The 27644-nt window shown below is 50.2% G+C and overlaps 1 protein-coding gene across 1 annotated transcript; it reads right to left on the minus strand.

Moving 5' to 3' along the window:
- Positions 1-27644, minus strand: LOC144146543 (arylsulfatase B-like). The gene is made up of 4 exons (XM_077678486.1): positions 27636-27644; positions 24418-24544; positions 9463-9759; positions 1-566 (listed from the first exon to the last, which is right to left on the minus strand). Exons 1-4 carry the CDS (start codon positions 27642-27644, stop codon positions 292-294), a joined length of 708 nt encoding a protein of 235 aa, XP_077534612.1. The 3' UTR covers positions 1-291.

Raw genomic sequence — 27644 nt, forward strand, 5'->3', positions numbered from 1 at the left:
TGTTTGCGCTAAAAGTAACGACAGAGGTTCGCAGTAGTATTGGGCAGTAACGAAAAGAGCCGACGAAATACCCGCAGGTGCCTGTAAGGCTGTTCCATTGCTCTTTGTGCTATTTTGACGGCTACCTGTTTTGGAGATGCGGTTCTAGCGTTTAGTGCTTGAAATGTATGGTATTTGAACGCCATGCACTTTGAACCCTTTGTCGTTCCTCAGTGCTGCGATGTTTCGTCTTCATGGAGCCGACTTCAGCACTGTTTAAACGACTCTTTAAACTACTCTCTTTGAATGACTTCAGCTGTGTAAGGTCAGTAACTTTACGCTGGCCTTCTGCGAATATAAACATGCAGCAAAAAACGACCTGGAAGAAAAACAAACCTTGTAACGCTCATTATATGGCTCTCCATAGCTGCCCACCACAAGCTTATAGTGTCCATAGCGCAGCCCCGAAACTCCGGCCAAATCGTCCAGCTCATGCAGCAGCTCAGTGCGTGGTGCCTCATCGCCTGAGGACAGCGCTTGCCACATGTCTATGCCATCTATTGCACCGAGGGTTTTGATATCGCCACCTAAAGAACAGAAAAAAGAAATGCATGTCAAAATTAAGGTATCGATGTCTAGTGAAGATTACGACTCCTGTACTTTCACTGTGATTAACGCTTCTGCAAGGCATCGTATGAGCCTGGCGAATAAGAAGTTTTCCAAGAAAATTTGGCTTTATGCACGCGTTGTTCGTTTATGTAACAGCGAGAATCAAACTGTACACTCTTCCAGATAGTGTCCACAACCTGAAAGTTGCTCGTAATACAAGGTATGGCAGTTGATAAACAAATAAAGAACGAATGCTGACGTTGACAAATATCAAAGTAAACATTACTTTTTAAATAATGCAATAACTCTTTGTATCTTCTGAAGCGCGAAAACTCTTTTTTTTTAATGTGCGAAAATTCACAGAACTGTCTAATAATGTGTAAGCTACCTTACTCCAATTGTCTTGATTGTGAGTATTTTATACCAACTTTGGCTAAGAGTACCCAGATACGTTTGTTTATTGCAATATCTTGTTTCTGCCGTGTTATCTGCTGTCTCTGTTGCGGCCGAGCGCCGGGGTGCGCGGACCGAGGTGACGTCACTGTCTGAATTGTATAAAACGCGACTGTCAAATAAACACAGGGCTTTTCCTTGGTTGCGGCTACATCGGAGTCGCGTCTTTTTGATCGCATCACGGCTCCCCAAGGAGCGGACACGACATGGTGTCAGAAGTGGGATGAGCCTCCTCTCCCTCGGCGGAATTGCGGCACTCACCCTGCACTCGGTCATACGATAACGGCCCCGAAAGCGCCAGCCAGCCCACCAGCGGCCGCCCTGCCACCGCCTGCGCCGTTCAGCCAGGGGCCGGACACTTCGGCTAGTTTCGGTATCGCAAAATACACTGCCGCCATGACGCTGGTAGCCAAGCGAAAATTCAGCAACTTTTGCATATGTAGCTTTATCTTTTCAACATAAGCAGAAATAAATTAAAGGGATTCCATTATGCACAGAAATAAAATGTGTTCTTGGCTATTTCCTGATTTGGCAGCCTATTTATTTATTTAGTCGCTTCATTCGTTGTGCCGACGCTTTCGCTCTTATCTCTTCTGCTGCCATCCTGTCCGTCTGCTTCTGCCGCTTTCACTGTGTGCACGTGTAAAAGTTTTGTAATATGCCTTGAAGGTGAAAATTTTGGTGTCTGCGAGTGCGAATGGGCTCAAAATGTCAGAGAAACTGAGAAAAGGACACAACGCGTGCTTCGATGCTGTGCGGTGCGACAACTCGGGAAGGAATAGCACAGTGAATTATTCCCGCTTCCCAGCGGACGGCAGGTCAGCACACTTTTTATTCGGTCAAAGTTATGAAGAAGCAGCGCTATTTTTATCAGAAAAGCTGCAGGGCGAACCGAAAAATCTGCTGCTCTTGCTTTACAGTGAATTTCTTTTTGGTAGGTACAACGCATTTGTCAGTAATGTCGTAAGCTTGTGAAGCTGCTTGTCGACAGTTTCTCATGAACCGATTGATGCCAGTGGACGCGCAGACGGAAATTTCACTTCGGCATCGGTTTGGTGAGCGGTTGCTCTTCATTTTCTTTCCACCAGGGGAAAGCTTGGAAAATATGTTTGCCTAGTGTGCTTAAATGCTTCTTCGACGAACTGGTTTGGCTTTAGAGCGTTCCGACGATCAGTTTCTTATAGTTACATTACCACCTTTGAATGCTTATTAACACGAAAGAAGCCCCCAAAAGTATTTACGTGGCAGCTGACCGCTTGCATTCCGTGTTACGAGAGGTTAGAGTTACCTGCGCGACGGCCGAGCTGCACTCCGCTCTTCAACCTGTGCCACGACACATTTTTTGTACCTTCAAGAGAGTGAATTGCTGGGCTAGTTGGTTCATATTGTTCAGTTGTTAGTCCAGCGGTGTTCTGTGTGTGCCTCCTCTTCTCGTCCTGCGTTCTGCTCGCTGGTTTCCCCTTTTTTGTACCTTGTTTGCACTGTCAATATTGGTCTCGCTTTTACGTGTTGTTTTTTGGTATCCATGGTGGTATTTCTTCCATTTACTAGGTGTGACGTACGGCGAAATTACGCAGAAAATTCGCTAGCTATAAAAGGTCTTTTGGCTAGCTAGTTTACAAGAATAAGAATATGGAGCGGTTGTTAATAGTGGCGAAATGAGCTGGTCGTCTCACTTCATAATAATTTTATTATTCACAAACGCGTGTTTTTATGAAACATCGTTTCTGCAGAATTGCATTGTGTACAGCAAATGAACGTGGTGACCTCTGCAGCAATTTTCTGTATACAATGAATTGTACCACGATGTCTCTTATGTTTGTGTAACCGACACAGAATGCGGACATTTGTACTTACTATACGAGATACACAGCTCTGTGCTATTGTGGCATGTATTGAACTTCCCTTGCTATAAGTTGCTAATAAAATCAGTGAATAAACCACGTTTCTCGCCTACTACGTTTTCTGCCCCAAAACAAAATTGTCACGCTTCAGGGCGAGCTGGCTCGCGCGTATTCAACTAAGAAATATATCCAAACAAATGTTTTGTGCACGTGCTGAAAGTCCAAGAAATTAGCAACTGAAAATTGTCGAAAACAAGATCTGCAGCAGCAACACAATCTGAAAAGCAAAACGCAAGCGGTATTTGTTCACGCTTGCGGCACACAAAGACAGTCGCGCTCGTTCAGCCCATAGCAGACGATAAGCGGCACGGCGTTTCCTCCTCGCTCATCAACGAAAGCGTTGCAATAGAAGCATCAGTGATTTCCAAGCACCCGGGGACAAATTGGCGCTAGTGGCGCAATTATCGGTTACCTGGGGGGTATACCAACTGTCCTAGCCGTGGTTCAACTTCTACAGGACTTCCGAGTGGCCAGAATAAATTATGTCCTTCGACGACTATACCGCTACGCATCGGGGCTCAACGACCCGACGGAGGAAGCCCAGGTGAGGACGCTGTTGTACACCATGGGCAGGCAGGCGAGGAAAATTTTTCTGACGTTCGGCCTGACGGAGGAAGAGTCCCGAAGCTACGTGGTAGTGAAGACAAAGTTTGACGCTCATTTCGTGGCCGCCAAGAACATAGTCTATGGAAGAGCAAATTTTCATCGTCGCAAGCAAGAGCCCGAGAAGCGTGAAAGCGTGACAGCCCTGCATGAACTAGCCGACCGTTGCGAATTTGCAGAATCCCGCGAGCGTATGATCAGGGACAGAGTTGTCGTAGGCCTCCGAGACGCACAGCTGTCAGAAGCTCTCCTGATGGATGCCATTCTTACGCTAGCGACCGCTGTAGCGAAGGCATGACTCAAGGACACCGACAGCAACTGGAACTTCGGGCCGACGGCCACGAGGCAACGACTGACGAACTGGGCACCATTCAACGGACACCAAGGGAACCGTTCATCAACCGGGAGGGGCGCACCACCGAACAGCAACGACAGTCGCTACAGCCATGCTCACAGGAACACCGCCGACTACCAGGGTGCCGGTTCTGTGGACGTGAGAGTCATGCGAGAGCCCGGTGCCCCGCACGTTCATCATGGTGACACCGTTGTGGAGTCAAAGGACACTTCGCCGTGGTCTGCCAGAAGTCCAAGGAAAACAATCAAGTGGGCGTGTTTGTGCTAGAAGGCGAAGGAAAGTTTTTTTTTCGCGGGACACTAGGCAGCTGTAATGCCAAATACGCAGAAGTGTGTATTAACAATGTACGCGTATGTGCAAAAATTGATTTGGGAGCAGAGGCCAGTGTCGTTCGGTCGATTTCCCCGGTGTGCCGCCTCGCATAGACAAATCACAAGCTGTGTTGAGAAGCGCCGCAGATGAGCGCCTCGATGTTAAAGGTTCCTTTTCTGCTGATATCGTTTGGAAAGTCAAAACAGCGCGACAAACTGTGTACCTTAACAACGTGAGGGTTCGAGCTATAGTTGGTACTCCATAGTGCAAATTTAAAGCGCAACAAATTTAGACAGAAGACGGACGACACAAGGAGAAGCGCTACTTTCAACTGGAAATTTTATTTACGAAAACAACATATATGTTCGATATGGTGAAAAAAAAAAAAAACAGTGCATGTGCGCATCGTCCTAAACTACAGTATGTGCGCACTGTACAGTACAGGCGCGTACAGTCGGGATCAATTTGAAGGTTATCGCGGGAGCACTGACCGGCCGCGACGACAGCGCCTTAGCGTGACACTTTTTAGCATCAGCCACAACCAGATTATGCTAGGTTTGCTTCTCCCATGGCTGTTCCAGGCAGTGCGCGCACTGGTCAAAAACGATAAATGCTATGCTCGTTTCTTTTTTCTTCATCCTTTTCTCTTGTCATCGACATACTTTACACTGATACGCAACCTTCTCAGGGTTACTATGCCGGCATGCCGGGGCATTGTTGTGTAAAAAAAATTGTAATTTCCTTCTGCAATGCCGCAATGCCGAGGTATCTTCGGTGTTATCAGGTTGCCGAGGAACCAAACGCGGATACGCCACCCAAAAAAGAATGAGGGAAAAAAAACTGCGGCAGTGGGCCTTTGCAGAAGGGGGTGAGCGAATTCTTTGCAACAGCCAAGGGGTGAGGGAGGGCAGCATAATCTCATCTTCGATAATGAAAAAAAGTGCCACAGAACGGCGCTCTGGTCTTGCTTGCTCGGTGCTCCCGCGATAACCTTCAAAATGAGCCTGACTGTACACGCTCCTTATGCCATGGGCGTACCCAGGAAGGCCAGCTCTTTCGCTGATAAAGATACGGAGGTCGTGCCCAGACAATCTTCGCCACCACGATGTATCTCAGCCGCCTCCACAATCTCCCGTGTGGGCTGATCGGGATCGCGAAAGACAACTGTACATTCATTAAATTGAGGTGAACACTTGCAGTTCTGGCAGTGACTGGCGAGGTTCCCGTCTGTGCCTTTTTCCGCTCGATTGGCATGCTCACGGAGGCGCTGATTAAGGCACCGTCCTGTTTGTCCAACGTAGGCCCTATGGCAAGACAATGGGAGCTTATACACCACTCCCGCAGTGCAATCAATGTACTGAATTTGGTGCTTAACCCCGCACTTTTTTTTTTCTTTCGGAACCGGGCACATAACAGTGCAAAGCCGCGACAGTTTTTCCGGAGCAGACATCACAACTTTGACGTCAACCCTTCCACCAATCTTTTTAAGATTATGTGAAATGCAATGTAGGTAGGGAACAACCACCACCTTGTTAGTTTGGTGGGTCGCCTCGTTATCTTGGTCGCCCTGCCCGATGCCAGCCCACCTTTGCTTTGAGCGAATTGCGTCGGCCACCGCTACGACCACGTTTGCGGGGTAACCAGCCGACCTTAGGCGACGCACTTCCAAATGGAAACTGGTGTCCATAAGGTGCTCGCATGTTTTGTTCAAGGCACTGTTGAGACAGCTGCTGGCAGTGGCTCGTTTCACCAGTTTGGTGTAAGCAGACCTGAACGGCAGTAGCGGCTTCCGGCTGCGGGGGTCATACATCCAACAGACGTGTTTTCCGGCGAACGGAAGTCTCAGGTCCAAGAATTTGAGACTGCACTGCTTAGGAACCTCGTGTGTAACCTCTAGGGGGTTAAGACATGCCTCAAAAATCGCCAACGCTCGTGCCACATCTACGGAAAACGCCTCTATGCCACTGTCAACTAACACCAAGAAATCGATCAACGTACGTAAAATCAACGTATGCCCAGTGGGATGGTCACGTGTACATCCAAAAGCAAGGAGCCTGTATAGGCTCATGCGTTCACCCTGGTTTGAGCAACCTGGTGATGGCCCACCTTGACAGGTTAATTGCTGACAGACTAAAGGAGACAACGGTTGTAAAAGTGTTCCGATATGTTGACGATTTCTAGTTCTAGTTGACGATTTCTAGCATTCTAGTTCCGGTGTACTACGTCACAGCGTGACTTGCCTTCCGCTACTTCACAAAGCTACACCAGTTTGATCATTCTAGTTCCGGTGTACTACGTCACAGCAGTCATCATCATCAACCTAAAATCCACACCAATGATAGCCTGCTACGTCACAGCGTGACGTGCTTCCCGTGGTGCATTGCTGGATGTGCGCGGGAATTCGAAGCCGCTCAGACGTGGGCGTGGCCCTCCTGCCAATCATCATCGTCAGTACAGGGTGCCGCCATCTATGCGCGAGCAGCATAGGCTTACTGACCGGAGGGCCCTCTTTGGGCGAAACTTGATTCGAGTGGCACCATCGAAATGTTCCAGAGGTGCAATTTTCATCACCCCGTTCGGTAGGTACCGCTTCCAGCGACTGTCATTCGCTATCCGCTCGGCCCCTGAATACTTTCAAAAGCAAATGGCTAAAATTTTGGAGGGCATCCCAGGGGTTGTGAACCTAATTTACGACATTTTGGTTTGCGGAGCAACGAAACAGGAACACGACGGACGGCTGCACGCAGTACTCGAAGTGCTCGTTAAAGCTGGCCTGACACTCAATAGGGCAAAGGGTTCCTTTTTTGTCATTCGGCTAGCGTTTTTAGGCTACGTGGTTGATTCTTCAGGAATCAGGCCAGATCCCAATAAAGTTCTCGCCATAAACGAGATGGCTACGCCATCAAGTGTTGCGGATGTACGCAGGTTTTTGGGCATGATAAACTATCTGGCCAGGCTTGTGAGCAATCTTGCTGACGTATCACACCGCTCCGGAGTGTGGTCTTGAAAGACCGAGAGTGGCATTGGGGCCCGCCTCAGCAAAGGGCATTCGAGGCTCTAAAAGCGTTGATCCCCTTGGCGCAATGCGTCGCGAAATTCGACCCCAAACTGCGCACCATTGTGTCTGCCGACGCATCGTCGGTCGGTCTCGGCTGTGTGCTGATGAAAGTGCAGCCAGACGGGAAAAGGCGGCCCGTTGCATATCACTCTCGGTCATTAACACCAACGCAGCAACGGTACGCGCAAATAGAAAAGGAAGCGCTGGCGCTGACGTGGGTGGCAGAAAGGCTGGAGTGTTTTTTGATAGGGCTGGAATTTCAATTTGAGACAAACCACAAAGCGCTCGTATCGCTGCTACGGCAGTTGCCGATTGATGTGCTGCCCCCTAGAATGTAAAGTTTCCGATTAAGGCTCATGCGATTTTGCGTTTCGGTATCTGATGCCCCAGGAAAGCAGATTGGTACCGCCGACGCTCTTTCCCGGGCACCGTCCAGGGAAGCTGGTTTAGCGGTGGGAGAGCTAGACTGCAGCGAAGTGTCGAGCCACGTCGAAGGCTCTATCAGCGAACTCAAATTTTCAGCACGCTGGAACAAAATGAAGTTGGCGCAAGAACGAGACGAGACTTGCCAACAACTTCGCTGGTGTTGTAGGGTAGGCTGGCCCCGTTGCGCAAAAGTGAGCAGTTGGCTGAGTCCTTACTGGTCGCAAAGAGCAAACCTCCCGATATGTGACGGTGTGCTTCTGCATAGGTCTCGTTTGGTGGTGCTTCAGAGTCTAAGGAGTGAAGTGCCCCGTTCATTGCATGAGGGACACCAGGGCATTGTGAAATGTCGCGCAAGGGCCCGGGAATTGGTGTGGTGGCCAGGTCTTAGCGCCTAGCTGGGAGCTTTGGTTAATAGTTGTCGGGACTGCGGGATGCTGCGCGTTCAAAAAGCCGAACCGATGATGCCATCAGTCTCCCAGCTTGCAAGCTAGGAGCTGATCTCTTCCACTTGCGCGGAAGAGACTACCTTGTGGTTGTAGACTATTTTTTTCGTTATCCGTAGCTCGCCCTATTATCTTCCACGAGCTCCTCGGCGGTCATTCTACAAATGAAAAGCGTATTTGCGAGACACGGTATTCCAGAAATTGTTGTGACTGACAAAGGTCCTCAGTTTGTGTCTGCAGAATTTGCTGCGTTCGCGGCCAGTTACGGCTTTCATCCCGTCACATCCAGCCCCAGGTACCCGCAATCAAACGTGGCAGCCGAACGTACCCTACAGACTGTAAAACGGCTCTTAGAAAAAACGGTTGACCCCTACCTAGCCCTCCTTGCGTATAGACTCTTCTGGCCCGTTGGGCACAAGTCCAGCCCAGCTACTGATGGGCAGACGCTTACGCTCTACGCTCCCGGTGCATCCGAAAAAAGTTGTACCATCAAAGGTTCTCGGTTTCAGGAGCCTCCAACACAAAGACGAGGCAGTTCGGAATAACCAAAGGCTCGACTACGACCGTCGCCATGCGGCTACCCCCTTGCCACCCCTCGCGCCAGGAAATCGGGTGTGAATAAAAGACTGCAAAAAGCCGGCGAGGGTGTTGAGTGCAGCCCTGAGGCCTCGGTCTTATCGGGGCGGACCGTAGACGGAGTGGAGCTGGAGAGAAACAGGCGGACATAGTTAGGTACAGCGAGCGAAACAGCGGGAATTACCCGTCTTATGACTTTCCTGCCACTCCCAACGCTACGGGGCAATCTGAGGATAGGCAACGCCTCGTCAGCGCCTTCTAGGTTGAATCTAACGCCGGCCACTCTGTTGAATAAACAGAGGCCGGGTCGTTATGTTACACATTACGGTCACGAAATAAGACCGCCACAGCGATATGGCTGCCGTTGATACAGTTGATACGTGCACTTATTTCTGTTGGGGCTTTATAGATTACTTTTGTGTTGTGTTGAAACCCCTTAAAAAAGGGAGATGTCGTATTATCTGCTATCTCTGTTGTGGCCGAGCGCCGCGGTGCGCGGGCCGAGGTGACGCCACTGTCTGAATTGTATAAAACGCGACTGTCAAATAAACATGGGGCTTTTTCTTGGTTGCAGCTACATCGGAGTGGCGTCAGTCTTTTGCTCGCATCACCACTCCCCAAGGAGCGGACACTACAGCTTCATCCTGCACTACTTGGCATTTTGCGATCATTGCTTTTGCTAGCCAGCTCTAGGCAGGAAGCCCACCTCGCCGATTACGCCTTGGTGGCAGTCAGCAGACTCACCTGCAGCTGAATACAGAGTGGGCAGCCAATCACTTATGTGCATCAGCTGCTGTGAGACCCTGCGGGTTGAAGATAAGCGTGGGCTCCAGATGAAGGCGGTGGAGCGCACTCCTTCTTCCCATATGGCACCTTTTATGCCGCGAAGGGGCCAGTTGAAGCCTTGACTGGTAGACCGTCGAACGCTCGGGGCGCCCCCATTGTCCGAGCTGAACACCAGTACCGTGTCTGGGAGCATGTCTGCTGCTTCAAGAGCCTCGACCAGTACACCCACCGATTCGTCCATGGCATCCACCATTCCTGCAGGTATGTTGCCCATGTTGTAAAGGAGAGCTCACTTTTTTGCATCCCCTTCGTCCTAAACGCAAGCATAAAGCAATAAGTATATTTGCGCAGCAAGGTAGACTCCATAATAATTCTTCTACGCATGCACTTACCGTAGCTTAGTGACTTCTCAGGTGTTAGCAGCCAATATTATTTTAGATATGCGGAAACTTATAAGAACGTGAGAACTACCCAGCTTAAACGCTGCGGTTACGCATCGACGAGAGCTTCGCCGCTGCGACATTCCAAAGAGAACACAAAGAAAACAACGTGACGTCATGGGCAGTCTACTCTCGTTACCAGGCCGCTGCTTGGTAATGATCTCTGCGCCCTCATGCGTACGTTTTTCTTTTCTTCTGTTTACTTTTTTCGCCGTGCCCATAATCGCGGCTTATTTACACCTGTGGTGCATGTGCACAAGAGTTGGTATGTTCGCTCGTCATTTTCAGCAGCGGAAGTGGCCGGTTAACCAACCCATTGCCAGCGATGCAAGATGGTGAGTGTGGTGAGTACTTCCAGTTTGTTACGACTCAATGCTTGTATTAGCTCTACTTTTCTTTCTTTGCTGTGTTGCCGTGTGACTGTTGTCACAAGGCCTTGCACCGGGCTATCGTAGTAAATTTGCCGCAGCTTCTCGTGACTGTTGGAATGCGTTGGCACTAGCTGCTAATAGGGCCAATCCTGGATGTTTCTCCAACAAGCAGGTTGCTTATCCTGAATGTAAACGAATGAAAATGCAACGCAGCCAGCGAGGCGGACTAGACAACTTGGCAAGAAAAAAAAAAGAAAACCGTACGCGTGAGAGTGCACAGATCACCACTTAGCAGCAGTCTGGTAGCGAGAGTAGACAGCCCATGACGTCACGTTGTTTTCTTTGTGTTCTCTTTGGAATGTCGCAGCGGTGAAGCTCTCATTACGCATCGAGCTTCGAGATCGCTGCGCCGCCTGCCGCCGCTTCTCCAGGGCGCATACGGGATGACCGCTGCGCAGCTCATAGCAGCTCATGCAGTATTTTGGTTCTCTTCGCTTCTTTTTGCTTTCCCGCGCCCTACACAACTTGTTATCGTGATGTCTGTAACCAGATAGTACATTTAGGGCACTTCAAAAAACAGCTGCGTCCTGATGGAGTGCTCGAACTCCAACAAGAGCTATCCGGGGACGCGGAACTGTGCGCTTCTTCGCCGCTCTTACGGGCATCGGCGACGGCAGCAGCGTATCACCACTGTTACCTCCGAATACGTCAGGCGCAAGTGCATTCTATTGTCGCCTCGTTCAGACCTGATACTGTCACAATGAGGGGTGGTTTGGTTTCGCAGCGCGGACAACGAATGCGGCTATGTATCGAGTATATACGTCGTAGAAAAATGAGTTTCGGGGATGGGATTAAACAATACCCCACAATAACTTGCGCCTTTTATGGGAACATAAGCCACGCAAAAATGTGAAGTATATTACAAGGCTCTGCGTTGGGAAATGTGTGCCACTCGTGCCTTATAGCAACAACCTAGGAAAGTTATTGAAACCACGGAAAAATAAATGTTCTGCCAAGTCTGGAAGAAACAGAATAGCTCGTACGGGAATGAAAAAACCCGGTGCAGCTTCGGAAATGCTAAGGACGTTCATCTTAACTTAAGCACGGTAGGACTTCCCAGACCAACTAGATGCGAAATGCACTGACATTTTTTAGGGCGGGGGAAGGGGGGTGGGGAGTGAAGGCGCTTAACTATCGTTGTGTACAGATGCGGAGCGAAATCAAGGAATGACCGTTTTAGGAACCACACGCACAATATGGGCGTTCTCTTTTATGTTGTTTTTCGGCTTTAACAAACGGCTGATCACTCGGCGGACACATTTTTTGAAGCATACAGTAAGTAAGTACACAAGTGATAAAAGGTGCCGTTGGAAGAGGGTGGTATCTGATCAGGCGTTCTTATTTTCCTTTTGCGCTAGATCCTGCAGGCTCCCTGTGACGATGTTTCGAGGAAGTGTTTAGTCGCGGACGCGGATAGAGGCAGAGGATATAAGTCGGAGATGATGAATATTTGCGAGGGCTAAACTTGCGACAAGATGACCTAGCAGTAAATTCTTTGTCGTGTGCTGACTCCCGCATATAAGTTTGCATTATCCATCGTACTTATTGCGCAGAATGACCGTGAAGTTTATGCCACATTGGCTTGTTCAGGGTAGTGATCATTATCTGAGATATGAAGCGTAACTGGCGTACGTGCTGTCAGGTATGAATGGTCCGCTAGATTATGTAAGCAGACGAAACCGATTTACATCATTGTGTAAAGTCGTAGCATGAGCATATAAATGAACGCCGCTTACGGAGGTACTGTTAGTAAATTTCAGGCCAGTGGAATTACAATCAGCTCCATGCATATGCTGGTTTCGTTACGCCGGCCTGTGACACACACCTGGCACTTATTCTGACCGAATGTACCACACTAAGATCGCGTCCGAAGAATTTACACTTTCGTAAGTACACCACATTTGCGAACAGAGGGACTGCTCCACATAAATATGAATTTGAAACGCATACAAACGAAAAATATCAGTCGCGAACGTGCCTCAAAAGCAACGGCGACAGTGGTGAGCGGGCCGGAGACTCCCGCGACTGCTTTCGAAACGGTCCGCTAGGGGGATTTCAGTGGCGCCATACAGGCAGCGCTCGAGGCCTATAGTGCCAAAGCGCAGCTCTTGGCGTGCTTCCTTCACATAGGACCAATCCGGAAGCCATAGGTCCTTCGCTACTCCGGATGAACGTGGAGCCTGTAGCCGTGATAAGGAACGGTACAATGAACGCAAATCTTCGATCTGTGGCCCTGCATATGCAAGCCGTTCACTTTGTCAGTGCCATTACGAGCGCATGCCGATGGAGCTAGGCTGTTTCGATGGTGTATGACCACAACGCGCACCAACGTAATCTCAACGTCGCTGTTGCTAAAGCGAAGCTTTCCATGCCTGACTTGCACCGTAGATCGTAACACAACAATTCATTGCAGTAATAGAATAGAAAAGAACTTTATTGTTGTCACAGAATGGTACATCACTATAATACAGAAAGGGGTCACAGAGTAATAAACTCTAGTGGGAGGAAAGCCAACTTTACAGATAGGTTCCCTCAAAGGGCACTTGATGATGATGATGATGAAGAAGAGGAGAAGGAGGAGGTGGGGGAGGAGGAGGAGGAGGAGGAGGAGGAGGAGGAGGAGGAGGAGGAGGAGGAGGAGGATTAAACGCGAAGCACTTTAGGAGAAAACGCTTCCCGTGTAGGAATCTAACCTGGGTTGCTCGAGTTACGAAGCCGACGTCTCTCCGGTAGCGCCATTCCGATGCGGTGAAGGAAGTTCGAATTTCGGACGTTGACTTTGACTCACGTTGCATGGGAGAAAGCTTCCCGTCTAAACCATAATCTAAAATCATGGTTCAGACGGGATTTTAGCTTAGACGAAAATACCGTCTCATCCCGTCTAAATCCCGTTCAGACAGGATGATTTTAGGTTAGACGAAAGTGGGTTTGCTTTCATTTCTTAGGGCAATTGCCGCACACTCTGAACGTATTGCAGCGGGAATTTGCAAGCATTGCCACAGTGAACGTCATTTAACTCGTACTCAAATAATCAGAATTTATAGAACTAACAAACAAACGAACATTTATTAAAAGGGATGGCTCAAGGCCACATGGGGAAGAGGAGGGAGGGGAGATGAAGATAACTTTATAGATAACTTGAACTGTAAGATCTGGTCCGCCCAAGCTCCATAGAAGCCTGTGTATAAATATTGGCCGCGCGTCTGCTAGCGTCGCAGCAAATGTCGTCGAAAGACGACAGTCTCCTGCCGCTCCTGCCATGTAACTGCCTCACCTCACCTCCTATCTAAGTCAACCCATTGGAGGCTTGCGAAGTTGAATTTAGCTGCGCTCGCACTGCCGTTTGTTCGGACTGCTGGGACTGGGCGCTCGACCCACAAGCACGACATTTGGGCGGCAGCAATATTTGTATTTTTGCTTAAAATTTTTCCTAAACGCGTTTATTTTTCCGCGCAAAAAATCAAGAAACCACCCACTTTTAACTAAAATAACACTGCAAACACCAGTTACGTATCGAAATCCCTCCCCAATAAGCCTAATATTACCTTTTTGTAGAGCAATGTGGCCAAATATGGAGATACACAGCGCGAAAAAAAGACCAGGGACGAGAAGAAGACTACAAACAAGCGCTGCTTCTTCTTCTCGTCCGTGGTCTTTTTTTCGCGCTGTGTAGCGGATTGATTAGCAACTAGCCGGAACCCTCGCGCAAATATGGAGCATCTTTCAAGATTTATGGACTCAAAATGGTTTGCCTATATAAACGTCTCTTTCAAACATTAATTCTAACTTTTGGCCAGGCGGTTGAATCAAGGGAGAGACAGATAATCAGACAGTCGATTTTCTCGTTTAAGTAGCCCAGAAAGACTATCCTCTTTTAAACCCCGTTATTTGGAACGCGAAAGGGTTCCGCTACGGTATTTCCACCTAGGCATCACCCCTTCGGTGGCTTTCCGCCTAGCACATGGCCAGAGAAACGCACCCACGAGGCCGTGTCGCATCCAGAAATAAGATAAGAGCAAAGAGGGATGAAAGAATCATAGAGTTTCTTAGTAAGTATACTCGAGAGCAAACTGCGCCTGGTAATCCATGTCATCATGGAGGTTTATGGGAAGACCCCCCTTTTTGTCTTGTGCTTGGCATAACAATTAGATTCTTAAGCAGTTTTGGGGGATTTGCTTTCTTCCCTATGCATTAACTCGTCTACTAGCTACGAGGAAGCCGAAATCCTCCCTGTTCTGTGGTAGCCGTGTTCGGTGAAACAGCAGGAAGTGCGTGATCGTATACTGACGTTGGCCATGTCGCAGTCGAAGGACGTATGACTGGGCGGGTAATACGCCGCCGCGAACTTTGTAGCTGACGAAAAAAGAAACAAAACGCACTTCGACGAAGACAAGATACAACAGATACGGGTGCCTGTATCCGTCCTATCTTGTCATCGTCCACGAGTGTTTCTCGCCACATTTTCCGTTCTCTTGCTAAACTGTTGCTGACGGTCGGTGCACCGGTTCACCACGAAAGCGACGTCTTCATAGGCACCCTCAAAAAACTTTCCAAACTCTTCAAACAACTTCTTATTTGAAATAATGGTAAAATGAATAAAATAAGAGTCTCTAATGAGTTTCCGTCCCAAATATTAACATTGTTCGTAACTGCACCTTGGCTTGCAGAACAGCAGCCACAACCGTTCCGCCAAAAATACGCCTAACTGCCTTTTCCTTAGTTTCAAAACCGCCTGTTTTATTTTCCTCTTACATGATTGCACACTAATCTTTGCGTTTTTTTTTGCTCTTTGTTTAAATTTGCGGTCACTAAAACATTTCAATCCAAGTCCATGATCAAACTAAGGCGAGCTCATGATATAATGGCGGTGCAGCCAGAGCCAACTTTTAAGCCTGTTCATGAGCCATGTCAAGGACACGTGGAACACGCCTCCTTGGTACATGACGGAACGCTCGCCGAAGCACGGCTCCCCTAGACAGTGGCGCCAGATTACCCTCTAGTATATATTAGTATGAAACTCTATGGAGGACGCAAAGGGGGCGATGTACTGTCTTTTTCGAAGTTTTCTAGGCCAAAACTAAGCATTTCGGACCACAAAGCATTCAAAGCAAAAACCTTAACCTTCAACTGAGACAATATTTTTTTATCCCTGTAAGAAAAACAGGCGTTTTATCTAGCTCTTCGGCATTAGACATTTCATCCTCGCTAGAGACGAGAGCTTGTACATTGAATTTTTGCAACCTGTTCACTGGGAGACCGCCAGGGGGCGCCGACTAGTGCGAACGAGCAAACGTCGACTCCTCCTTTTAAATGCAGAGCATTTAAAAGCTCACGATGTCACCCGCCTTGGCGTCCGTGGTCCGCGTCCGCATCGCTCCCCCTACACTATATAAAGAAATAATACTTGCCGGCGCCAGGTTTCGATCCTACGACTCTGCGGACGGAACGCAAGGTGCACGGTACTCTACCAACTGAGCCACAAAGCCGACACAGAACGGAAGGTTACGAACGTGCCTTATATCCTTGACTTATTCAACCGTCGGCCAGAGGTGCGCCCTGTCCCCCGCGTCCTCCTCGCCTTCTCTCCGCTCGCAACGCCCTCTCTCGCCGCGTTCCGTTCGGGCGCACAACAGGTGGGGACGTGCGCAACACCCTCTCTCTCCGCGTTAGGTTCGCGCGCAAGAACAGGTGGGGCGCTCGCATCGCGCTCTCTCGCCGCGGTCGGTTCGCGCTTAAACCACATATGTCGTTCACGCGCGCTGCGGTCGCTAACATCTGTGGCGTGATCGGGACGTCAGCATCACGCGTTCGCGTGGTGGCGATTTCGGCGCTATAACACTCTCTCGCGAGGGGCATTGGATTGGATTCGATTGAATTGGCTTGGATTGGCTTGGATTTGGATTGGATTGGATTAAAGTGGATTGTGTTGGATTGTGTTGCGTCATAGCCGCGCCACGTTGCGTCATAGCCGCGGCAGGGGGTTCACGGCACGTTTCACCATCGACTTCATCGACAATGTCTACGCTGGAAGACAACAATTACAACAACAACAACCAATACGTAATCCATACGACTTGCAGGCGCGCCCCCCCCGCAGAAATGCTCTGCATTTGATCGTGCCCCTCGCGAGGGGGGTGTTTTTTTTTTTTGAATGATTTCGGTCCGAAAATTGTGCTGCCAGTTGATGATTTCTGTGATACCTCATGCGGAAGGTCACGAAGATCACGCCGATACCAAATATTCGTCGGTGAGTGGTTCCTTAGTTGATTTTTCAAGACTTTTCCACCGGACCATACCGCTGGGCCACCAGGCCTAACCGGCTAGGCCTACTTCTACGTTGAAGGCGCGGCGGGGGAGCGTCTCCCCGCGCTAGTGTGTCTGTTATTCTCAAGATGCCCATGCAAGTGACCATAGAGGGGGAGGATATCACCCCCGAAGAGTGCCTGGAGTCCGGTGGAATACGGTGTTTTGAAAGCGCAAGATGCAAGGGTCGCCCGCGCCGGGCGGGAAGACAAGTTCAGCACAACGTGGTGGCGGCCCCGGCGGGGTCCGCACTCCCGCCGAAGTCAAGAAGCGTATCGTCGCAGCGTCAAGGGTCCCCCACCTGCCGTGGGAGCACCACAGAATCCTCGTTAGGCCCAGGGGAGGCCTGAACGTCAAGAACGTGAGTCAAATCAAGGTGGCCCAAGCTCTCGCGTTAGCGGCGCAGCTTGCTCCTGCCGAGATCGCCGACGATATCGTCTGTTCCAACGTCATGCAAAACATTTTTGTCGTGAGTACGCCGACGCAGAAGAACGCACGGGCATACTCAAGAGTGGAGTCAATCACGGTTGGAGTGGCAAACTGCGAGGTCAGCTCCTACTTTGCAGCGCCGGACAACACGTGCAAGGGGGTCGTCAGGGGCGTCGACCTCGACTTCGACGCAGGACTGTTAGAAGACATGATTGTGCAGCCTAAGAATCCCAGGGCCCTGGAGGTCAAGCGTATCAAAAACACCGCTACAATCGTCATCCTTTTTGATGGCCTAAAGGTACCAAATTACGTAATGTGTGGACAAAGCATGCTTCGCTGCACGCTCTACCGCAGACAAACTGACGTTTGCTACTCCTGCGGCAGGTTGGGACACCGGGCCGACGTTTGTACGACGCCTGAAAAGACGATCTGCAGGGGGTGTGGCATTGCATCCCCGCCCGAGGACCACGTTTGTACGCCAAAATGCGCCCTGTGTGGGGGCATTCATCCCACAGCGGACAAGCAGTGTAAGCAGCGGTTTCAACTGCCGTACGTCGTTCGCAGAAGAAGGGAGCGCCAGAGAGCCAAGATACCTGTGTCGACAGACAGAAAACGTGACCGGAGCAGGTCACCCTCGAGGGGACGCTTCGAGGCGCCACGCTCTTGCTCCAAAACCGGACACTCCCGTTCCACAGAACGTTCGCGATCCAGAGGATGTTCCCGCTCCAAGGGGCCACCAGCCGTGCGCATCCAGGAGCCACCCGAGGATGAACAGACCACGTGGGTCGATCGAGTCGAGGGACTTACACCAAGGGTAACTGGGGATTTCGTCAACACCACCAGAGAGCGCGGCTAGGATTGTAGAGCTAGAACGCGAGAACGCTTTGCTGAGGAACGCTTTCGAGCAACTGAAGGCTGAAATAGCCGAGATAAAAAGGGCAGAAAAGGCCCTACCGGCTCAACGGCCTTTACCACCCGAAACCGCGGAGGTGGCAACGCCAATGGAACCCGAGACGCCCGTTATCGGGAAACCCGCCAAAAAAGGTCTAAACCCATACGAGACGAGGGTTTCGATGAGCTTACAGCCGAGTTAAAAAAATTCCAGTCCGAACTGAGGACCACGCTCGAAGCCCTCAGTGAAGCGGTCCCTGCCCTGAACGCGAGAGTGGATTCGGTCGAATCTAATCTGAAGATGACGGCTAAGCTGCCTCGTTCCTTCACGCGAGACGCATCTCCATGGACAGGTAGCTCTAGAGTCATGTTGGCCCTGCACGGCAGCCGGTCACGATCACGGTCACGGCGGCCTGCGCGCAGCATTTCGCACGACAGGGTAATCGAGGATCCCAACCATGGCGGGACACGATAGCGAGATAGTCATTTGGCAGTGGAACTGTTGCGGCTCCCAACGTAAAAAGGCAGTCCTACAGCCCCATCCTAATAGACCGCACGTCATTTTACTCCAAGAGACATTGGCTTAGTCGGTCTCACTTTCTGGATTTGAATCTTATACGGTATACGGAGAAGGCAAGACAGGCATTTGTACTCTCGTCTCGAAAACGTTCACTTTCACCGTTCACAATCTCTTCATGGATCACAGTAAAACGGAGCATTCGTTAGTCGAGATCATTCCAAGTGGCCAGCTCAGGGATAGCCTCTTCATACTTAACATATACAGCTCTCCGGGAGACATGAGGCAGCGTTTCACTTCTCTCATTTCCAAGGCGGTTAGAAAGGCGGCAGGATCTCCGCTTGTAGTTGCTAGAGACTGCAACGCTCCGCATCAAGCGTGGGGATATCACCGCGTCACTGTCAAGGGGGCGGACCTTAAGCGGGCGGCGTCCGACTACGGTCTCAGCCTGATTACGGACCCGTACATTCCAACTAGGACGGGAAACTCGTGCGCCAGGGACACCACACTGGACCTTACGTTCGTGGGGAACGTTGGGCCCGCTGTGTGGTGCAATCTCAATGAGAACTTGGGCAGCGATCACTGTGTGCTGGCCACGTCGTTAGAGGTACGCAAGAGGCCACCGAAGGAGTTCAGGATGACGGATTGGGATCTTTTGCGTAAAATCAGGGAAAAGAGGGAAACTGAAACCCCTACGTCCCTAGATAGTTGGGTAGCGCAGCTTAAGGAGGATGTAGCATCCGCCACCAAGTCCGTTGTCAACGGCCTAAATGTGGATAGGATGGACAGTCGATTGGCAAAACTTTTGGAGGCGAAAAGAGCCCTCGTCGATAGATGGAAGGGCCAGCGGCTGAACCGCAAACTCCGAAAAAAGATTGCGGAACTAAATCGCACAATAGAGCTACACTGTCAGACGCTCGCCAAGCAGCAATGGGACGAGGTGTGTAATTCGGTTGACGGGCAGATGAGATCAGGTGGAAAATGAAACCTGCTTAAGCAGTTGCTAAGTGAATCCAATTCCCGGTCTAATCAGAGGCGCGCTACTGATAAGATACTACACGCAGCCCGCCAAGCCAATTCCGATTCCGAAATACTAGAGTCGCTAGCCAACAGATACTATAGACACTTCGGATGATGCGGACTACCCGCCTTACAGAGGTTCTCCAATGGCCGCTCTGGATGAGCCCTTTACCGTCCTCGAGGTAAGGGAGGCCCTCGCCGCCCTCAACGGACGTTCTGCTCCGGGTCCGGACGGAATTCTAAACAGACTTCTTCGCAACTTGGATGACGAGTCGATCACATTCCTTACGGAGGAGATAAATCGCATCTGGGAACGGGGCGCGGTTCCGGAGTCGTGGAAGCTGGCGTCGGTCGTCCTGACCCCCAAGCCGGGGCGCGCTCCAGACATGACTAATCTCAGACCGATCTCGCTCACATCGTGCATAGGCAAAGTGGCGGAACATCTTATTAACAACCACATCTCTAAGCACATCGAAGACTGCGGTCTCTATTCGTATAACATGATCGGCTTTCGACCGTCCCTTTCGACTCAGGACGCCATGAAGCTGATCAAGTATCAGATCATCGATAAGGACACGAGGGACGTTAGAGCCTTCCTAGGCTTAGATATAGAGAAAGCCTTCGATACCGTCTCGCACGCCCACATACTCGATTCCATCTCGGAGCTGGGCATTGGCCAGAACTTTCACGCGTTTATCAGATCGTTTCTTAGACCTAGAAAGGCCACGCTAAAGATTTGGGACCTCAGGTCAGAGCCCATCGAGCTGGGCACGAGGGGGACGCCGCAGGGTTCGGTGATATCCCCGCTCCTTTTTAACATTGCCATGTGTAAATTGTCTCAGAGGCTCTCGGAGGTCAAGGGCATCAACCACACACTCTACGCTGACGGCATTACCGTATGGTGCGTCGGAGGCTGCGAGGGTAGGGTAGAGGAAGCACTTCAGGGAGCGCTAGATCGCACAGAGGCTTTCCTCGCTGGAACGGGCTTCGCCTCTCCTCGAGCAAGTCGGAGCTCCTATTGTACAGCCCTAGTAGAAGAGGGGTTAAGCCCAAGGGCTGGGTCCCACTGTCAGAGAAGAACCTTGCGCTCCGCACGAGCGAGGGACACCCCATTCCCAGAGTTGAGGTTATCCGGGTTCTCGGTATGCTTATCGAGTCGAACGGTTGTAACAAGCACACCATCGCCAAAATCACCGCTAAGACTGATAGCATGATACGGTTAATTACTCGGGTCTCGAACAGTCGAGGAGGTATCAAGGAAGACAATCTCTTCAGGCTCTTCCAGGCATTCTTGATGAGCCACATCACGTGCGTGGCGGCCATGTACTGCTGCCAGAATCACAAAAAGGCTAAACTCAATTTACTAATTCGTAAAAGCATCATGCGCGTGCTGGGTATCCCGATGAATGCCAGCACAGAGAGGCTCAGCTCGGGGTGCACAACACTTTAGAGGAAATCATCGAAGCGCAGCACACGGCTCAGACTGCCAGGTTGTCGTCTTCACCCGCTGGCAGGGAAATTCTGGCTGTTCTGGGCTGTAATCCATCCCTAGAGGAGGAGCGCAAGGTTGGCCTTACTAAGCAGCAGACAGCTGCTATAACCATCTCCCCGTTTCCCCGCAACGTGCACACGCAGCACAATGCAGGCAGGCGAAGGGCCAGAGGCGAGGCCCTACTAAAACAAGTTCGCGACGACCCGCACTCCGCGTGCTTTGTAGACGCCGCGCAGTACGGCCAATTGGCAAACTTCTCGGCAGTTATGGTAGATCACAGTGGCACCGTTCTCAATTCTGCATCTTTCAGGAACACCACCCCGGCTAGAGCCGAGCGTGTAGCGGTGGCTCTTGCTTTACTTTACGACGACCGGCATTGAATTTACACCGATTCCCGCGCAGCCGTTAGGGCCTTTGCACCAGGTTCCGTTTCGGCCGAGGTGGCTCGCATCCGAAGAAATAAGGTCATTTCCTCACACACTATCACCTGGTTTCCCGCTCACCTAGGGTCGCTCTGGTCCTGTTTAACTAACCTCAATGAGGTCGTCCACACCCGCGCGCGCGAGATAACCCACCGCGCCGGGTCGGACGGAGGCGATTCCTCGGTGATTGGTTGCGAGGTCTTCAGAGACACTTTATTCACGTTCAACGAGATTATTCAGCACTATAGGCTGGGCAGGCGAACGTTTCCTCTTCCGAACGAGAAACTCTCCAGGCCGCTGGCAGCCACGCTCGGAATGTTGCAGACCAGGTCTTATCCTAGTCTATCCACTATCAGCTTCTACACGGACACGTTTGAACCGGACTGCCCGGATTGTGGTGAACGTAGCAATTTAGAACATATGCCCTGGCGGTGTCCCTCACTTCGGGGCCCTCAACGCATGACCGAGGAAGAGTGGCGCTCCGAATTGGAGAGCCCCGATCTATTACACCAGCTAAGGGCCGTCCAGTGGGCCCACGACGCGGCGGTGAGGCTCGGCCTCCCCGTCCCCACGTGGGAGCGGTCAGCAGCGCTGCCGCCCTGAACGGCGGCAGTGCTCCTCAGGACCTTTAATAAAGTTCATTGTCTGTATGTCTGTCTGTCTGTCTGTCTGTGCACTTTCAGCATGGCCTAGAAAATTTTGACAAAGACTGCACCTGCATCAGGCAGCGCGTGCTGATTTATGTGGCGCGGCCTCGGCATACTTCCCTCCCCGTCGCACTTTCGCCATACTTGCATCTTCCGCTTTTCGGCGGGCTCATATTCGGCGGCGTCTTCGTCATCTCGGTTAACTCGTAGCGCGTCGCCCACAGGCCGCATCTCGCGCCGCCTCTATTTTCCTTCTGCCATCGGTGTTCCCTCCGTTCGCTGGGTCACAAAGCCGCGGTCGGCGTAAAACTGCAGTAGCGGACTCTTAAGTGCTGCGCACTAAACATGGTGTAAGAACAACCTTACCGCCTCATGGCGGAAATTTTGGAACACGTATTCTCTCCGGCCAACATCAATGCAAACGCGAGTGCAGCGGTGTGTGGTGCGCCGACAGATGAGGACACCATATCTCAAATAAAAAGCGCAGAATTTGTCGCTGTCAATGACGACGAGGAGATGGAGGACGAAGCACTAGTGCGTACGTTCGCGTAAAGTCTGAGCCGAATTAAATCCTGCCCGCCACTTGAGTTCTGAACAAGGCCGACTCGATTCCTTTTGCTACATTCGCTCGTTATTGCCAAATGTGCTGGATGTCACCTTCAAGGACAAAAGGGACATGAAGCTCGAGGACATTTCGCCCATCCAATTTCTCACATCCCTGCACCTTCCCAGCCACAGACCAACGTTGGTACTCTTAACTTTCACTATAATGAACTTCTAATAATTATAATGGAGCTGGCTTCCCCCTCAGCTTCCAAGGAACGAGCTTTTATGTACAAATAGTGCAAACGGCAGGCTCGCTGATTTAAAAATAGTACCACATTTTAGGTGCGGAGCACCTTACGACCGCGCAATGTCCATCCGCGTCCGTGCGCATAGCATTTACAATCGCAAAAAAATCACACAGGCACCACCAGGATTCGAGCCTGTGTCTGGTAGACCAGACAGAGCTAGCGTCAGTTGTCTTACCCATCGTGCTACGTCCGTGAGTTGGTACCCGAAAGACATGCGGCTTACTCCCTCGCCTGTAACGGTGCGGAGTAGCTTAGGAGCTCCCAGTGTCCTTCCGCGTCCATCCGTGCGCACACCACCATCAAGCGAAAATCAAGCGAAAATCGATTTGAGCCATGAGTCGCAGTTTCATTTAGGGAGTAATCAAGGTGCAACTCACGGCTCAACTCGAATGACGGTCGGGGCCCAAATCGGATGTCACTCGGGGCGCAACTTGGATGCCATTTCGAGTCCCCGTACTCTGCACCCTCGCCATCATCCACAGAGTGAAGATGCTGCCATTTTTTCCGCTTAGGCGTAACAAAAGATTCACGTGTTTTTGAAATTTCTACAATCTTGTATACTGTATACCAAAATTCCTGAGTTAGAAGAAACATGGAATATCTATGCATGTGTACCCTGTGATTCCGACAAACACATAAAGGCGCCTACCCAAGAAGCGTACGTTAACAGGCTTTCAGAGAGAGTGACGCAATTTGCAGATGAAAAGGCAGCGGAATACCGTGACATGTTGCTGGTATACCTGGGCAGTGAAATCAGTACCTAATCCGCGTTTCTGCAGCTTGTTACGTCACTGTCACTGCTGAGTGTCCCCCATCCCTGGTCTATCGCGCGGAAATGTAAAACATCAACTTCTTACCGCTTTTTAAAATTTATAAGCGCAATAAAAAAGAGTGTATCCATTATTGAATGCTTATAAATGCACATATACTCCATCTTGATACTCTTCCGTACAAAAAGCAGTGGGTAATTTCTTTGCGATAGGACTTGGTAAAACACGAAAGTGAAATGTGCAGCGAAATCTGCAGCTGAGCATGATTTGCGGGTCGGCGGCTGTCCTGTGGGTGTGCTTGGCGAGCGACGTCCTGCTGGCGGGGCGCTTCGGCAAAGGTGTAGAGGCGTCATTTCTGCGACGGATATGACGTCAGTGAAATCTCGCTGAAACCCGGCATATTACACTTTCGTGTTAAAATATAAAAACCGAATACGAACAACCATAAATATAACGTACTCTTTAGTACTAAAGGTTGCTTCCCCGCAAGAAGACCTGTGTGCAGGGGTGCACCCTTTACAAGACTGCTTGCTTCGCTGTACTGGCGTCACTTCCGTGACGGATATGACGTAAGTGAGATCTTCGGGAATCCCGTAATAAAACACGTTCGTGTTAAAATCTTCGGAACGACCACTTATGTGTCAACACAAGCATACGGGAGTGCAAATTATCTACTTGCGTATTTAAAAGGGCCCACCAGCATATATTCTCCTCTTTTCATCCCCGATGTACGAAAACTTCGCCACGTTTTCTTCAGGAGCCTGGAGTACCTGGGGTTGGATGCCGCCATGCGGAGCTTGATGCGCCAGGTACAGGAACAGAGGCTGCGAACAAGATGCAAATTGTAGTTCAGGATTGCATGCGAAATCTCCACATTTCTCATCGAACAAAACAGCTGGCGACTTGTTTCCCGGTGCTGTTACCGGAAACCAAGTGCTGCTTAAACTGATATTTTTATTGACTGATCTTGGGGCTCTATAGCACGCGTGGCTCGAAAATACAACACTAAAAAAATTAAGGAAGTTAACCTGAACGTTAAAGCTATCAATTGTGGAGCAGTGATTCGCTAGCAGGGCAGTGACGCCCTCAGGTGACTTGTTTCACTACCAGCCTGGCATCCATACCGCAAGTAGACACGAGAGGGCGAGCATGATAATGCGGCAACGCCTCCACCGCCCCATAGCCATTTGGAAAAGCGGGGTTTGTGCGGAGGGAGCTGCCTATGTGAAACAGTCTCTGTATAAACCTGGTTTATTTAACCACGCGCAACGCCAAGCTTCGCGTCCCAGCAGCTTTTGCTACACGCTTCTAGTGGTGCAAGTCACTAGTAAGCCATGTCGGTCTGCGTGGTACAAACAGCCTTACAGTATTTCAGTGGGCCGCGTTCAATTATACACAATGCGTTCCCATTCACCTCGCTATAGTTGGGCTTAGGTGTCCTTAAAGTTTTATTAAAGGAGCCATGAAGAGAAAACAAAAGTTTGTTTTATTCGAAAGATTAGGTGTTTCATAGTACCCCAAGCGCTTTCCCGGAAGCAAATGATGCTTTATTCACTGAGAAATAAGGCAATTTAAGCCAAAATTTTAAATCTCCCGCTAAAATTGCACATTTGGTGACGTGAGCAATGGTGTCACACGGGCCGGTCCATGAAACAGATACTTAGTATGTCGACTCCATATAGCACCCACACGCGGGAGTCGACCGAGACGGCGGCCATTTTAAAAATGCTAGTAAAACCTAGTGCACCCGCAGCCCTAGTCATGGAATCGCCTGATCCGGAGAACAAAACTCTCGCCGAGGAGCTCGGGCTTGCATTTAACAACCTCACACCACTTGAACGCTCAACGCTTCTAAGTGCACGAGCGGCAAGAGTTGTGGGATACGCGGTGGACGGGAAAGCGACCATTCCGCGATAGCCACAACAGACGAACGCCCTGCCGTCGGCACCGCTGCCTCGTCAGCGCCGTCGCCACGGACGAATACAGACTGGTACGTATGTGCCGTATTTTTATTACGGTTAATAATAGTTCAACTTCAGTAGCAGTATCGCTTATGCCAGTTGGCCGGTGTCGTGTATGGAAAGCCGTTCGCGCGAGCTCTCTGCTTCGACCGGAAAGATACGAGCGTCAATGCGCGCTGTTTACGGCATTTTTCCTCCAAGGTCAGAGCGCCTCGAACCCGAAAATTCGTCTGCGCGACGGCGAGATGTCGAGCTCGGCCAGGCGGTTGTTTCGTACGCATTGGCGCACACGCTTGCGTGTTCGTTCGGAACTTCAACCGTTTACTCCACCGTTCTTTGTCATAAAAAGAATGTGCAGTATGTTTCACGGGCATTTACCTCGTTATGCAAACTGTAAGCCCTGCCTAACATGCGTTTGCTTTTGCCGGCCTCCGCCAATCGCAGAGCTTAGCCCATGTGACGGCATAGGTTCTGTTGCGGGAAATGAGCTGGTGGGTCGCATGACCATTCCCGTTTTTCCTAATTATGTAGCTTATTTGAGCGAAGTTTGCGTTATAAGTGGTGTCGTTATGGTTCTAACGAGGCAATCTTTCGAATGAACCAAACTTGTGTTTTCTCTTCATGGCTCCTTTAAGCACAATATTGTGCCTATACTGGTTGTATGTCCTGTATGTTCATTCAAGAAATCGCGGTTTAGTAGAAAGTGTAATACGCTGTCTCTCCAAAGCGTTTTTAAAAACACGCTCTGATTTTAAGGCAGAAAGCTGCGCCATTTAGTTCTGAATAGAGTGAAGCGTACGGGCAGCGCCAAGTAGAAATGGATGGCAAGAAGGAAAAACACCCTTGCCACCGTAAAGACCCCGAACATTTCCTTTACCTACCCAATTCTAACATTTCCTTGTTCAAAACGTCATTCTTTTACGGCAGAGTATAGGACAATCCAGGAGGAGAAACTTTGCTTCCTGGGGTATCTAGATAAAGTCACGAGCTTTGGCGCAGGATACGTGGACAGAGTCTGTTGCGGTGTAAGAAACTGTGCGGAAGCTGTGATGGGCATTCTGCTGCGCAGCCAAGCGAGCTGAGGCCAAGGAGTGAATGTGCTGCTATCATACTGTCCATCAGATGCCGCTATCAACTCCTTCGCCGTCTCAACGGCGAAGCTTGGTAGTCCCCGTTAGTGTCCATTATGATATCATCTGGAAGCTCTCCCACGCCAACCACAACGGGTGCCTCGCCGCCTAAATATTTTCTTGCTCCTTGGCTTCTACGCACGAGCTCCTTGTTTCTCACAGATGTAAGAACGAACACGCCCATGTTCTGTGGTTGGTTGACCGTGATTCTGGCCTTCTCAAAGAATACGATGTAGTCAGAACGACCCCGTCGCCCTTACTTACACATATATGCAGACATATACACGCTTATATGCACATATTCTCTTGTGTTCCAAATAAACCTTGAACGTACACCCGGTGGCAAAATAAGCCGAGGCACGCGAGAGCACAAAAAATGCGTCGCCGCGCCATCTGTCGTCGCACTTCAGGTGTCGACACACTGATGTGCGCGTGCGCGTCCAACCTATGCTCAACACATCTCTCTGGCACACGCTTCGGCGGTGGAGGGTGAGGGTGAATCGTGATTTGCTCTGTCTACCCAGCTCCGACGAAGGACGCATTGCAACGAGATTTTGATATGTTAGTTTTAAGGGCGATAGCGTTCGTTTGGCTGTCTAAACTCGGAACTTTTGTTCGGTGTCCTTAAATTCAATGCTTATTGCAACCTATTATCGATTTTTGTTCTGTTTTGTCAAACAGCTGCGCCGACCTCCGCTCGCGTTTCTTCTCCGTTCATACCTGGTTTAGTACGTGCGCAAGGTGACCTCTCACCACGCACTTTTCAGGCTATTTCTGTCCTCTATTTCTTTTTTGGTATGGTTTGTGCATTTTTAGTTACCTACCAACGGCAT

This window comes from Haemaphysalis longicornis, unplaced genomic scaffold, assembly GCF_048455015.1.
Source record: "Haemaphysalis longicornis isolate Haplotype H1 unplaced genomic scaffold, Haemaphysalis longicornis Haplotype H1 scaffold_7, whole genome shotgun sequence".
Taxonomy (NCBI): domain Eukaryota; kingdom Metazoa; phylum Arthropoda; class Arachnida; order Ixodida; family Ixodidae; genus Haemaphysalis; species Haemaphysalis longicornis.

Bases quoted from the DNA above. Each gene is read 5' to 3' on its own strand.
- LOC144146543 (XM_077678486.1), bottom strand. The intron at 9,760-24,417 runs GTGGGCCCTTTT...ACATACCTGCAG, and splicing joins AAAGAGGAGAATATATGCTG to GAATGGTGGATGCCATGGAC. The intron at 567-9,462 runs GTGAGTCTGCTG...TCTGTTCTTTAG, and splicing joins CACTCTGTATTCAGCTGCAG to GTGGCGATATCAAAACCCTC.